The sequence below is a fragment of the Thermoascus crustaceus genome, assembly GCF_041956765.1.
Source record: "Thermoascus crustaceus strain CBS 181.67 unplaced genomic scaffold VTN00scaffold_6, whole genome shotgun sequence".
NCBI classification, from domain to species: domain Eukaryota; kingdom Fungi; phylum Ascomycota; class Eurotiomycetes; order Eurotiales; family Thermoascaceae; genus Thermoascus; species Thermoascus crustaceus.
In genome coordinates, this window is record NW_027192532.1 from 322298 (window position 1) to 335994 (window position 13697).

Below are 13697 nucleotides of genomic sequence, written 5' to 3' on the forward strand. Positions count from 1 at the left end.
GCATGCAATTACTTTGTCCTACTAAGCTGTCCATAATCCCCGATGCGCTCATGCCATGTGACTTGGCGTCACCGCCCGCACAAGCGTATTATTGGCCCTCTTGTCACGGAAAGCCGCACTTGTAGGAATTACAGAGAAAATAGCAAACTATAATACTGAGATATTAATATCGTATACAGTTGATGCCTGTGGCTCTTCCCAGGCTCGAGGCTGGCTACAAATACGGCGGGGTTGGCAGAACACGAAATCTATTCGATCATCCAGCCAACTTTATGTAACGGGCTCTAAACCCAACACCGAAACGGCAGATGAACAAGACTGGCACTCGACACGACCGTTAAAGCCCTATCCGGGTTGTGCACCGCCCAGGAAATTCGTCGTGCTGTGTCGATTCTCCCTGCGACACCGCTGCCAGGAAACAGCTGCTCTGTCCAAGTGAGTATCATCATTTCACGATCGTAAAATCATGGCATATCTTTTAAAATTCTGCCCCTCCCGTACGTCACTCGTTTGACTTTCCGCTGAACTTTCTCAACATGCGCCTGCAAGATGCGCTATGGATATAGATTATTCTGTGTCCTCTCTTCCCTTCCTCTGGTTTTCGTGCTCGTGAGTCAGCTATGGAACGGGTGCATATCCCCTTTTGCTTCTTTGTGAGCATGGAACCTTTGTGTTGCTGCCACAGATTATTGATATCTGTTATGTTTCCAAGTCTGCAAAAACATGCTTCTGCTCCATCGTTTCATGTTTCAAGACACGTCTTCTGTACAATATGACCATTCATTTGGTCAATTCAGCTTGCAACTGACAAACAACCAGTTCTTTCAGCTTGAGGCGGGGTCCCATTGCCGGTTTCCTGGAACACGTGAGTTTCTCGTGGATAGCTCAGTCCAAGATGCCTTCCACAGGCCAGAAAGGCCATTTTAGGCTGCTTCAGAAATTCAAGCCTGATTACTCGCCTAGCGAGTTCACCCAGTATGAATCGGAGAGAACTGGTATGCGGGTAGTGGTCATCGACCAAAAGGGCCCGAAAGTCTCTGGCTACTTTGTGCTCGCCACGGAGATCCACGATGATTCCGGCGCTCCACACACCTTGGAGCATCTATGTTTTATGGGATCGAGAAACTATCGCTACAAGGGCTTCCTCGACAAGCTAGCAACAAGAGCATACTCGAATACCAATGCCTGGACAGCTACGGACCACACAGCTTATACCCTGGATACCGCTGGCTGGGAGGGTTTCGCCCAGCTTTTACCGGTGTACCTCGAACATGTGATCGCGCCTACCCTCACTGATGAGGGCTGCTACACTGAAGTGCACCATATTGATGGCACTGGACATGATGCAGGAGTTGTGTACTCCGAAATGCAAGGAGTGCAGAACAATGCTGCTGAACTGATCGATTTGAAAGCTCGACGATTGCTTTATCCGGAAGGAATAGGCTTCCGATATGAGACTGGAGGGATGATGGAACAACTGCGTGTTCTGACGGCAGAGAGAATCCGCGCGTTCCATCGTGAGATGTACCAGCCCAAGAATCTGTGTCTAATCATCACTGGAGAGGTCGATCACGACAATATGCTTGAGACCTTGGACAAGTTCGAGAGTACCATTCTCGATGTTATTCCCAGTCCAGAGGCTCCTTTCAAGCGGCCTTGGGTAGAGTCTCGCCAGCCTCCGCCTCTTGAGAAGTCCATCATAGAAACTGTAGAGTTCCCTGAGGAGGACGAGTCTTCTGGAGAAATTGAAATAAGATTCCTGGGACCAGACTGCACGGATCCGGTGCTGAGTGAGTATTCGCCTCCTGATCTTCTAAGGATGTCACTGATGATCCACTAGGTGGTGCTGTCCAAGTGGTACTGCTATACCTTGCAGGCTCATCTGCTACTCTTCTGGAAAATGTTCTGGTTGAGAAAGAGCAGGTTTGTAGTGCCGTTTATTACGCCACTGAAGACCATTCGAACATTGAAATTCGTTTCACTTTGACCAGCGTTGAAACCGAAAAGCTCAAGCAGGTGGAGAGGAGATTCTTCGAGGTACTGAAGGACGCTATGGAGAAACCGCTTGATATGAGCTATCTACATGAATGTATCCGGCGCCAAAAGCGCAGCTGGAAGTTCTCCACTGAAAGCTCCGCAACCTCCTTTGCGGAGTATGTCATATCCGACTTCCTGTTCGGTAAGAGAGATGGCTCGACCATGCTCGACGTTGCAACTCTGAAGGAGTATGACGAGTTGGAGACATGGAGTGAAAGCCAATGGAGAGATTTCATTAAGAAATGGATCGCCGACGCGCCTCACATCTCCATACTCGGTGTCCCATCTGCCAAGCTCTCTGAAAAGCTGAAGGCCGACGAGGAGGCGAGAGTTGCGGCACAAAAGAAGAAACTTGGCGAGGAAGGCTTAAAGAAGCTGGCGGAGAAGCTCGAGAAAGCGAAGGCTGAAAACGACAAGGAAATACCTCGGGAAATGCTTGAACAGTTCAAGATCCCTAGCACTGAATCGATCCACTTTGTGAAGACGACTACAGCCAGATCTGGCGCCGCGTTGAAAGCTGGACGACCAGATCACGAAATCCAGAAGCTTGTGGATGCTGACGGCTCGGATGTACCGCTCTTCGTCCACTTCGAGCATATCCCCAGCAGCTTTGTCCAGCTGTCTCTCCTCATTTCTGTCAAGTCTGTCCCAGTCGAGCTTCGTCCGTTGCTATCTGTGTTCACAGAAGCTTTCTTCAACCTTCCAATTCGCCGGGATGGCAAGACAATTGAATTCGAACAAGTCGTTGTCGAGCTAGAAAGGGACACAGTTGGATACGGCATGGATGGAGCTAGAAATATGGGCAATTCCGAGATGCTGCGGATATCTTTCCAGGTTGAACTGGAGAAATATAGCACCGCAATTGCCTGGCTGAAGGAACTCATGTGGAATTCGATTTTTGATGTCGAGAGACTCAAAGCCATCACGGCTCGGCTCTTGGCAGATGTTCCTGATGCCAAACGAAGCGGAGATGACATGCTTGCAGCCGTGTTCGTCATGGTACACTATTCACCCGAGTCCATCGTCCGTGCCAGAAGTACTCTGGTGAAGGCCCGTTACCTGAAGCGTATCAAGAAGCTACTGGCGAACCAGCCCGAGCTGGTCGTCTCCCGCATGGAGGAGATCAGAAAAGCGCTGTTCCGATTCGAGAACTTCCGGATCCTCGTCATCGCTGATCTTGAGAAGCTTTCCAACCCGGTTTCGTCGTGGAAGCCGTTTGTCGAGGCTTTGGATACTAGCAAACCTCTTCAACCCATAACAAATCGGAGGGCGCTTCTCAATGAAGCAGGGAAGAATTTGGGCAAGCTGTCCTATGTTGTTCCAATGCCTACCATCGATTCCTCGTTCGCCTATGCAACGGCCAGGGGTCTCGACTCCTACGATCACCCCAAGCTTCCAGCATTGCTTGTCGCGGTTGCATATATGAACGCCGTCGAGGGTCCTCTGTGGGTTGCCGTACGCGGAACGGGTCTGGCTTACGGTACGAATTTCGCTTACAACGTCGACACTGGTTTCGTCAACTTCGACGTATACCGCTCTCCGAATGCCCACAAGGCCTTCGAGGCAAGCAAGAAGATCGTCGAGGACCATCTCTCCGGCGCCACTCCGTTCGACCCACTAATGCTCGAAGGCGCGATTAGCAGCATCGTCGTTAGCTTTGCCAACGAGCAGGCTACCATAGCCAACGCGGCGCAGGGCAGCTTCATCCGACAGGTCGTGCGGAACTTGCCCAGCGACTACAAGGAGAGGATATTGAAGAGAGTCCGGGAGATCAGTGTCGATGAGGTCAAGGAGGCTCTTCGGGACATCATCCTGCCTCTGTTCTCCCCTGATAAAGCAAACATGGTGGTGACCTGCGCACCACTCCTCGAGGAGGTAAGAACTTCCTATAACATGCCTCAAGTGATTCCGCGTACACGCTAACCCTCTTGCACAGACAATCAAAAAGGGCCTGGAGTCCTCTGGATTCAAGCCAGAAGTACAACCGCTCAACCACTTCGAGGACGACTACGGACTGAAACTCGACGGAGACGAGGAAGAAGAGTCGGAGGAAGAAGACGACGACGAAGAATACGAAAGCGGATCCGAGGATGATGATGACGATGACGACGATGATGACATTTGAAATATATCTCTCACATAGAATACATGTGAAAGGAACCCGAAATAGATAGAATTTTTTCTTGCGGGACAAAACTACCTCATATCTTTCTACCATGTTGTGTGTAGCTGTCGGGCGTTTATATCAAGCCTCCTGGCTATCTAACAAACCTTTTTTTCCCTTGAATAGATAGGGGTTTCTACTAGAAAGGGATGGTCAAGCAACTCGGTAGTCGGTTTCCGCATTCCTGGATCCCGCTGTAACATCGACCGAAGGAACGACGCTAGACGCTGTACATTCTCAGCGCCAAAGTCAGAGGGCAAACCCCTGAAGAGCAGTAAAGCATTCATAACCATCACCATCATCGTCATCGATTACCTTGTTTATTAAAGTCTTCCTGCTCTTTGGCAATCTGTTCGGCTGTCAAGCTGAAGCAAAGCAAAGGAAAAAGGGGCAGATTGATTTCTAAGTAAAATATCTCCATATCATACTAGGACTAGATGGTGTAATGGTCCGGGGTTCGTTCGAGGCGTTGGGGAGACAACATACCAAAGCCCAAAGTCCAAATATCGATACTAGCATCCCAGGGGAGGTTTCGGTGGATTGTTATTAGTTCAGTGGAACGCAGGGCCATCGGTGTTACTGGCTGCTGGTCACTCTGGTCGCTCCATGTGGCTGTTGCGTCTTTATATGCATGTGTAAAATAAATAACTAAAACTCTTTACCCCCACCCATATCACCAATCTTAGCCACGAGCTTGGAAAATTCCGCATTATCCAGCGTACCACAGAACCCTTGAGAAACCATCAAATACCGCGGGACACTATCATCGACCTCGATTCCTTCAAGCCAGTTGACGGGACTGTATTTGGGTGATTGCAGAGAGATATCATCATCAGACATAGTAGCCCCAGCAGCAGAGAACAAGATATTTCGCTGGGTTCAGGTCTATCGATATGTTAGCCCAATTGCCGTCCGCAGTGTTACCAATCTCCCCGAAATGCAAGCCTACCTACCACCATGGATGATCCCCAGTCCATGAAGAAAGTCCAGGCCCAACAGGATCTGTTCGGAGATAGCGCGTACATACTCTGCCTGGCGTGGCTTCCTTTGCATAGTTACGAGTTCGCGACATCATCACCGGTATCACGATACAGAGGTAGGTGTCGTTGGGGCTGACATGTTCGAAATGGTCCAGCAATGTCATGACATGTCTCTTGCCGGGATGTTGGTCATCACTGGGGTCCGATAGACGCAGGGGAATGGCAAAGTTTTTTGCTGTCTTTTGAGGCGTCTGCTTTTGAGGATCACGCAACGTGCAGTTGGACTCCATGAAAGAAAAGTGTTGGATTTCGAGAGTCATGTGTTCGAAGTCGATAGCTTTTAGAGGATGATGATATCGCACCTGGTCCCTTGCAAGCCACACTGTGGAAAAGTGACCGTACGACAACTTTGCAATCACCTTGTATCTCTGATCAAAAGGTCATGGAGATGTACTGGATGGTAGCCTCCTGGACGGTAGTCCTCAACGTTTTCGACACCGTCGTGAATCCTATTGAAACGGCTTATTTTTCTCTCTTAGGAAGCAGCAAGCAGCTTGGTGGACAAAATGCTTCGATGCTTAGGATACTCTGACTCGACGGAGGGTTCTGAAGGTTAGCTGGCAAAAGTGATCTTTTTGAAGCACAGATTGAGCTGCCAAGGAGAACTAAGGCAATGATCATAGCTGAGAAGACTGAACTGGTTCAGATCAAGACATAGTCATTTAGTCAAAAGATGACTCTTATGGTTTGAGCTCATAGAGGGGTCTCTTGACGTTCCAGGGCCCAGCTTTATAGTTTCCAGTTCAACCATGTCTTCAGGATCCAGACATCAACGTCTGCTGGATACATGACAACAACTTTAATAGCATATACATCATCAGATAGCTATTGTAAACCAGGGTACCTGGTGAGTCAAGTGTGAGTGAATGGCGGGGAGTCCCTGCTGGCCAGTCACATGCAGAACGGCGTGCAGATCACAAAGTAGGGGAAAATGAAAAAGTAAAAAGTGAGCTGAGCTGACACTTTGATATATTCTTTTCTCTGTCAAACTGCTGCTATTCCAAACAGGAGAGAGTTGTTTGCTGCAGTTTTGCTGCAGTGAACCCGTCAGCTTGCGGACCTAGCCAGGGTTGCCGCCCACCGCACTCCACTGCACAAAGCGAACCCCACCGCCGAGCCATATCATATCGCCTCCGTTCAAGCAGCAATTTTCAGCGTCACGACTCACGACACGCCCTCTCCCCTCGTCCCCTCCCGCACCAAACACCAGCCGCTGCTGAACGCGACATCACACTGCAGCCATGGCTACCAACGGCGACTTCTCTGACGACGAGTCCCGTCCCGGCTCTCCTGTCATGGACGACGAGCGCGATGAAATCGAGGAACAGGAGCCCGTAGAGCAGGAGGAGGAACCCACCGAGAAGCCCCTCAAGTCCGCGATGAAGAAGCCATCTGGTGTCCCGCCGGCCCCTCAGCCCAAGCGTCCAGAGCTGCCCGAGCAGCCTGATCCCTCCACGATCGACCTGTCGAAGCTGACGCCTCTGTCTCCCGAGATCATTGCGCGCCAGGCCACTATCAACATCGGTACCATCGGACATGTCGCTCACGGAAAGTCGACAGTCGTCAAGGCCATCTCGGAGGTGCAGACTGTTCGTTTCAAGAACGAGCTGGAGCGCAACATCACCATCAAGCTGGGTTACGCCAACGCCAAGATCTACAAGTGCGACAATGAGGAGTGCCCTCGGCCGACGTGCTTCAAGAGTTACAAGAGTGAGAAGGAGATCGACCCGCCATGTGAGAGAGAAGGATGCACAGGACGATACAGACTGCTGAGACACGTCTCGTAAGGAAGCCCGGTGTTGTGTTGGATATGGACAAGAGAGGAGTTTTGCTGATTCACATGGAACAGATTCGTCGACTGCCCTGGACACGATATTCTCATGAGTACCATGTTGTCTGGTGCTGCCGTCATGGATGCTGCCCTCCTTCTGATCGCCGGTAACGAAAGCTGCCCGCAGCCGCAGACTTCGGAGCACTTGGCTGCCATCGAGATTATGAAGCTGAGTCACATCATCATCCTACAGAACAAGGTCGACCTGATGAAGGAGGACGGCGCCCTGCAGCACTATCAGTCGATATTGAAGTTCATCCGGGGTACTGTTGCAGATGGTTCCCCAATCATCCCCATCTCCGCCCAGCTCAAGTACAACATCGATGCTGTCAACGAGTACCTCGTCTCTCACATCCCTGTCCCGGTCCGCGACTTCACTGCCCCTCCTCACATGATCGTCATTCGATCCTTCGACGTCAACAAGCCCGGTGCGGAGATCGAGGAACTCAAGGGTGGTGTTGCTGGTGGTTCGATCCTGACAGGTGTGCTGAAGCTGAACGACGAGATCGAGATCCGTCCCGGTCTGGTCACCAAGGACGAGAACGGCAAGATCCAGTGCCGCCCCATCTTTTCGCGGGTCGTCTCCCTCTTCGCGGAGCACAACGACCTCAAGTTCGCCGTGCCCGGTGGTCTGATCGGTGTCGGTACCCGCGTCGACCCCACGCTGTGCCGTGCTGACCGTCTCGTCGGTTTCGTCCTGGGTCTCCGTGGCAAGCTGCCCGCCATCTATACCGAGCTGGAGGTCAACTACTTCCTGCTGCGCCGTCTGCTGGGTGTCAAGACCGCCGACGGCAAGCAGGCCAAGGTCGCCAAGCTGTCCAAGAACGAGGTTCTTATGGTCAACATCGGATCTACTGCCACCGGTGCCAAGGTTATGGGTGTCAAGGCCGACGCTGCCAAGCTCAGCTTGACCAGCCCGGCTTGTACCGAGATTGGAGAGAAGATCGCCATCAGTCGGAGAATCGACAAGCACTGGCGTCTGATCGGATGGGCGAACATTGTCGCGTAAGTACCCTATCATATATATTTTTTGCAATGATTCTATATACTGATCATTCTTCCAGCGGAAACACCCTCGAGCCGATCATGGACTAAACAAGTCCACTTTTCCTCACGACGTAACCCGGCTTTCTTTCCACCCCAGGAGGTAGAAAGCTGATAGGACAGGACAGTTGTCGAGAACAAGGGGTCAGGCACATACATCTTACCACCAACCATCTCGATAACTCCATCCAGTCCCCTTCAGCCATAACCTCGGGTGTGACAGAAGCAGCAGAAAAAAAGAAAAGAAAGAGATTCCCAGGAAAAAAGTAACGAAGAGAAAATAAAAAGAGGAATGCCCCCACGGCCTTCATCATCTTCACGCATCTTTTGCATGAACGGGGATGTATGTCACATGCATGCATGGGTTGGGCGTAAAGCAAATATAAGCTCAGTATTTTAGTACAGGAGAGGTCTTACTTGACTTGGCTTGATTGATCTGATCGAGGTGTATGTATGTAGAAAGGGAGAGGTTCAAGCCTCTTCTAATTCTTTTTTTATTTTATTTTGCTATGAATGAACGGACTTAGTTACGGGATTGATCAGATATATCTTTTTTTACTACTTTTTTTCTACTTTTTTTCCCTTCATTTTCTCCTTTTTTAAACGTTTTTGTATGTATGTATGAGTGTATGAGATGAGATGAGACGAGGATGAGAAAGAATAGAAGGGGAAGAAAAAAAAGGGCATTTCGTTCCATATCATACATATTCACTGGCTACTAAGCCTTATATCTGATTTGAACTGCCCATTAATCACACGGAAAGTCAGGTCGTGTATACTCAGCATGAGTAGATAGACACATGACATGATATAGACTCTAACCATATAGTTTTCAATTTCCAGTGGACCCCAATAATCACGAGGAAAATGGAAGCTCAAGAACTCAGATGGGGATCTTCCAATTGATGATCATGTGTAGAGTCTAGAATAGCAGTTATAGTACAGTTACAACGCGGTACAGTACAAATGCAGACAGACGTTTTTCTCTTTCCGTCAGATTGATTTTTTTTGCCCCTTTCTTCCCCATTTCTTTACCTCGACGTCATGACCTGCCAGGAGGGAAGGATCATCAGACCTCGTTATATTCTCCTTCCTTCAAGATTCCTTCCTCCCACTGCTCGGATTGGGAAATATTCCCTAGATAGATAGAATATTGAAGTTCATCCATCCATCAATCCAGGATGCCTTTCATTTTCCTCGAATTCACTCTTCTTCCCATAGATACGGGACCCGGACTCCGAATTTCATCTTTTCTTTTCGTTACTGCTGTTTACCAACTCAACCACTTCCTCCCCTTGGCGCGCCTCCGCATCAGGATCTTCCGCCCGCCCCGCGACCGCAGCCGCGCCAGGAAGCCGTGGCGTCGCTTCTGCACCCGCCGCGAGGGGTTGTACGTGTTGCGCTTGCCCGCGAGGGAGGCGGACGCGGAGAAGCTTCTAGCTTGTTGCTGCTGCTGTGCGGGGGTCTGTGTCGGGATGAGACTGGAGGAGGTGGTGGTGGTTGCGGAGGGGAAGGAGGGAGATGTGCGGAGGAGGGAGCTTATGCGGGATGATTGTTGGCATGGTTGTTGTTGTTGGAAGAGGAGGGAGGAGAATGTGCGGGTTGTTGCGGATGATGCTGATGGTGAGGGGAGTCTGTTGCATTTAAGTCGGTTAGCCGTGTGGTTTTCTTTGACCGGAGAAATATACATGGATTTCAATTGACAACCTCGGAGGTATATCAATTCAACAACAGTCTGGATGTCAGATCTAGGACTCACCTCGCAATCTGTGGCCGCGCAGCCGTAGCCGTCGCTCTGACTGCCGAGGGCAGGGCCCTGCAGCACCGGAGGCAGAGCATGGTTTTAAAACTGTTAAGCCGGGGAAGATGATTCAATTGCTCTCTCGTCCAGGGACTGCCAGCTGGAGACGAGATAAATGGACCGGCAATGTGATCAGACGTTCTGGGCTGGAGGTGTCGTTCTCTCTCGTTCGGCGGAAAATCCACCAGTGCCGGCGGTTTGGCTTAACCTTTTGAGCCGCATGCACGGACCCGGAAAAAGTTGGAGAACGGCGTTTCTCCTTCTTCGACAGCGCCTTTGATTCTCTGTTATTTTAAAATTATTCTGTTCGAAACTTGGATATTTGGTTTTTGAACTGGGGTACTAATAAATAAATACCCCGTCCCTCTCTCATCGACGTCCGTGTTGTCTCAGCAGCGAACAAAAAACCTCCACCCACCAGACCGGAATCGCGATCTATTTCTTGCCTCGAACATCACTGAAATTTCTCAACACTGAGCAAACTGCTAGAGAAGAACTTCACAAAGGAACAAATCAAATACCACAATATCCGATTGAAAAAAAAAATATAAAAAAAATCAAACAAGAGATCGAGCAAGAAAAGCAAAAAGCAACAAAACAAAATGACATCCACCGGCCCCTCCCCCCTCCCACCCACCACCATCCTCTCCACAAAATCCATATCCCAGTCCTCCGCCCACGACTTCCTGGCCGCCTACCTCGCCCGCGCCGCCAGCGACCCGGCCCTCCAGCCCAACGCGACCGTCTCCGAGCACGGCCCCGTCTCCCACACCACCGCCGCGGCGCCCAACCTCATCCTGCACAACCTGAAGCGCGTCCAGGCCGGGCTGGCGGGCGAGGTGCTGGGTCGGGATCTGACGTTTGCGAAGATGGGTGGTGATGGTGACGAAGAGAGTGGACAGCAGGATGGACAGCAGCAAGAGGGAGTGAATGGTGGGGAGGGATGGCAGGATCGTGAGAAGTGGGAGCAGCAGGATGAGGCGGATGGTGGGAATGGCAAGAACACGGAGGATAATATGGAGGTTGATAATGAGACTGCGCCCTCGGGTGGCATCGACAAGGAGGAGCGCAAGCGCAAGAAGAAGGAACGTCGACAGGCGGAGAAGAGGGCTAAGGCGAAGGCCGCGGAGGCTGAGGAGTGAAGGGCTTGTGCTTTGAATTTGGGGGTTTTTTTCTAAAAGATTCTTCTATGTCGCTTTGCTATTACGGATATTTATACTTGGGACGGATGGACTGGAGCTTTGGCGTCGGTAAGAAAATCACATTCTCTTTTCATTTCATATCGTTTGCATTCTATGATGAAAATTGTTCATACACCCTGCAGCCAAAAAGATGCAACTCTTATCTAACCACCGAAAAGATAAAATAGACAAGACAGTTTTGCAGCTGGTTTACAGCTCTCGGTCCGCAGCCTTAACAGGCTTCTCGCTATCCTCGGCCTTGCTGTCGGTAACCTTCCCGCCCTTCCAGCCAAGCGCCGCGAGCCGCTCGGGGAGGATCGGGTGGGAGTAGTGGTAGCTGGCATACATCCAGTCCGCGTCCATGGTGCTCAGGTTCTGGATCTGAAGTTTGAGAAGCGACCGGGCGAGTTCCTTGTTGTATCCGAGTTTCACAGCGAAGGCGTCTGGGATTGATCAGCATCGTTACACAAAAAAGCATGTGCGGGGAAAGAGAGGATTTTCGTACCGGCCTGGAATTCGAACTTGCGGCTGAGGATGTTCATCAGCAGCTTGACCACGGCATCCATCGGCGCCAGAGCGTCGGAGAACAGCAGGAATCCAATCATAATGGGATATTCATCGTGGAACCCGAATGCCTGGTACAAGGACTTGTTGTTCACAAAGGCCGAGAAAAGAGCGAAGATGTAGAACATGTGGAACTATTATCCGGTCAGTTAGGTGCTCTCAGTATACTCTATATTATAATGAAACGGGAACATACCTGAGCAATTCCAAAGAGCTTCGTAGTGTGGCTGAGCTTCCAGTGACCAAGCTCGTGGCTCAGGACCGCAACAACCTCCTCCGGTTCACTCTTCTCGATCAGCGTGTCGTAGATGACAATGTGCTTCTTCCATGGCAGTCCGTAGAAGTACGCATTGCTGTGCGCACTCCGCTTGCTACCGTCGATGACGTAGAGCTCATGCAGCGGGAAGTCAAGTCTGCGCGCGAGGTTTTCAACACCGGTCTTGAGCTCGCCCGGCTCGAGCGGGGAGAGCTTGTTGAACAGCGGCAGGATAGCAATCGGGTAGATGGTGATAGCAAAGATCTGGACGAAGACACCGAAGAGCCACAGGTAATAGAAGAACGAGTTGCCGGTCTTCTGGACGATCTTGAGCACGGCGCTGATGATGGGTGCACCCAGAACGATACCCAGCAGCTGGCCCTTCAGCATGTCCGTAATCCACAGCTTGAGCGTCTGCTTGTTGAAACCGAACTTCTCCTCCAGAACGAAGGTGCTGTAGTACGAAACGGGAAGAGACAGAGCCGTCGAGATCAGGTTGAAGACGAAGAAGAACACCAATGTATGCGTAATCTCACCCTGGAAGCGCGCAGGGAAGTACCGCACCAGCCAGTTGCCCGTCAAGCTCCAGAGCTTGGGAAGCACGTCGTAGTAGATAAAAGCGAGATTCTGGATTTGACCGTAGAGACCCGAAATGAAACTGAACTTGGCTTTGGCGCGTCCGTATGCCTGTAAAACCGTTAGTATATACTAATTGAATGGCAAAGTATTCCATATGGAAAACACACCTGACTCTCATCAAAGACCTTCTGCGATACCTCGTCCTCCAGCACCTTGGGCGGCTTCGTCCGCTGCAGGACCTTGTACTGCCGCCATGACAGCAGTCCCTCCAGGATATACTGGCCCAGGGAGAATCCCACGAGCACGCTCTTCCACGGGAAGAACGGCCGGTCGAGGAGACGGGCAAGTTGCTGGCCGTCCCGTCAGCATGTTCTGTTTAGACAACCTTCAAGAAGCACGAGAATGGAGAAAGAAAGAGGAGTTATGCTCATGCTCATCTTACCTCGAGGATATACATGGTCAGAGAATGACCGATGCTGTAGAGTGCTCCAGCGTCGCCTGTCTTGTCTTGACTTGACGGCAGGGATGGAGCTGCTCTGGGCGTTGAGGTTGTCTGATCTCGCGTTCCGGCGCGTGCAAAGTGGCCTTAGTAGCGGGACCTTCGGACCCCGACCTGCATCAAAGACGTTTCAACTCTGACCGGCTGCATCAGCTATGCGCCGTTTGGATATAATTAGACCGGATTCCTTTATTCCATGAAAGAGGTACTGAAGCTACATATTATGTCTGGAGGTGTGGGAATGATTCCCAGCACCATCTGGGAATGCAGCGTGCGATGATGCAACTCAAGTGAAAGAGCAAAGAAAGCATGAGTCCACCTCACTAACTGTTTAGGTTGTGTCCCCAGAGTTTAGCGTGAGGACTTCCTGAACGTTTAAGGGCTTGGTCCCTAAAGTTGGATACTGATTCTACCATCGTGATGTTTGAAGAATGCTGTTGCAGGATCAGCCAGTTGACATGCTTGGATAGCATGCGTCAACATGCAGACTCTGCTTCTCCATAGAATGGATTTGGTTACAGGACGTACTTACTATCATGAAAGGTTACCAGAACTGGATGTGGGAACATCTCGACTTAATTACACTCCGCCATGCCTGCCTACAGCGCAGTGAATTCACTGTTGGCTAATCCTTGTATACGATTTGTCCATTCACTGCATGGAGGAAACATAAATAGAAACATCCCAGTCCCTCCAAACAG

The 13697-nt window shown here is 50.6% G+C and overlaps 5 protein-coding genes across 5 annotated transcripts; 3 read left to right on the forward strand and 2 right to left on the reverse strand.

Moving 5' to 3' along the window:
• Window positions 1-895: 895 nt before the first annotated feature.
• VTN00DRAFT_8485 (uncharacterized protein) lies at window positions 896-4162 on the forward strand (the record flags this gene model as incomplete). Its single annotated transcript, XM_069435344.1, has 3 exons — window positions 896-1790; window positions 1841-3912; window positions 3974-4162. 3 exons carry the CDS (start codon window positions 896-898, stop codon window positions 4160-4162), a joined length of 3156 nt encoding a protein of 1051 aa, XP_069285300.1.
• A 2320-nt stretch (window positions 4163-6482) lies between these two features.
• VTN00DRAFT_8486 (uncharacterized protein) lies at window positions 6483-8167 on the forward strand (the record flags this gene model as incomplete). The annotated part of the gene is made up of 3 exons (XM_069435345.1): window positions 6483-7024; window positions 7091-8077; window positions 8137-8167. 3 exons carry the CDS (start codon window positions 6483-6485, stop codon window positions 8165-8167), a joined length of 1560 nt encoding a protein of 519 aa, XP_069285301.1.
• Window positions 8168-9386: 1219 nt separating this feature from the next.
• VTN00DRAFT_8487 (mitochondrial 54S ribosomal protein bL34m) lies at window positions 9387-9955 on the reverse strand (the record flags this gene model as incomplete). The annotated part of the gene is made up of 2 exons (XM_069435346.1): window positions 9387-9750; window positions 9876-9955. The coding sequence occupies 2 exons, from the start codon at window positions 9953-9955 to the stop codon at window positions 9387-9389; spliced, it is 444 nt and encodes a 147-aa protein (XP_069285302.1).
• A 564-nt stretch (window positions 9956-10519) lies between these two features.
• On the forward strand, window positions 10520-11059 carry VTN00DRAFT_8488 (uncharacterized protein; the record flags this gene model as incomplete). The annotated part of the gene is made up of 1 exon (XM_069435347.1): window positions 10520-11059. The coding sequence occupies one exon, from the start codon at window positions 10520-10522 to the stop codon at window positions 11057-11059; it is 540 nt and encodes a 179-aa protein (XP_069285303.1).
• A 249-nt stretch (window positions 11060-11308) lies between these two features.
• On the reverse strand, window positions 11309-12954 carry VTN00DRAFT_8489 (uncharacterized protein; the record flags this gene model as incomplete). Its single annotated transcript, XM_069435348.1, has 5 exons — window positions 11309-11541; window positions 11604-11796; window positions 11859-12605; window positions 12665-12847; window positions 12940-12954. 5 exons carry the CDS (start codon window positions 12952-12954, stop codon window positions 11309-11311), a joined length of 1371 nt encoding a protein of 456 aa, XP_069285304.1.
• Window positions 12955-13697: the final 743 nt, after the last annotated feature.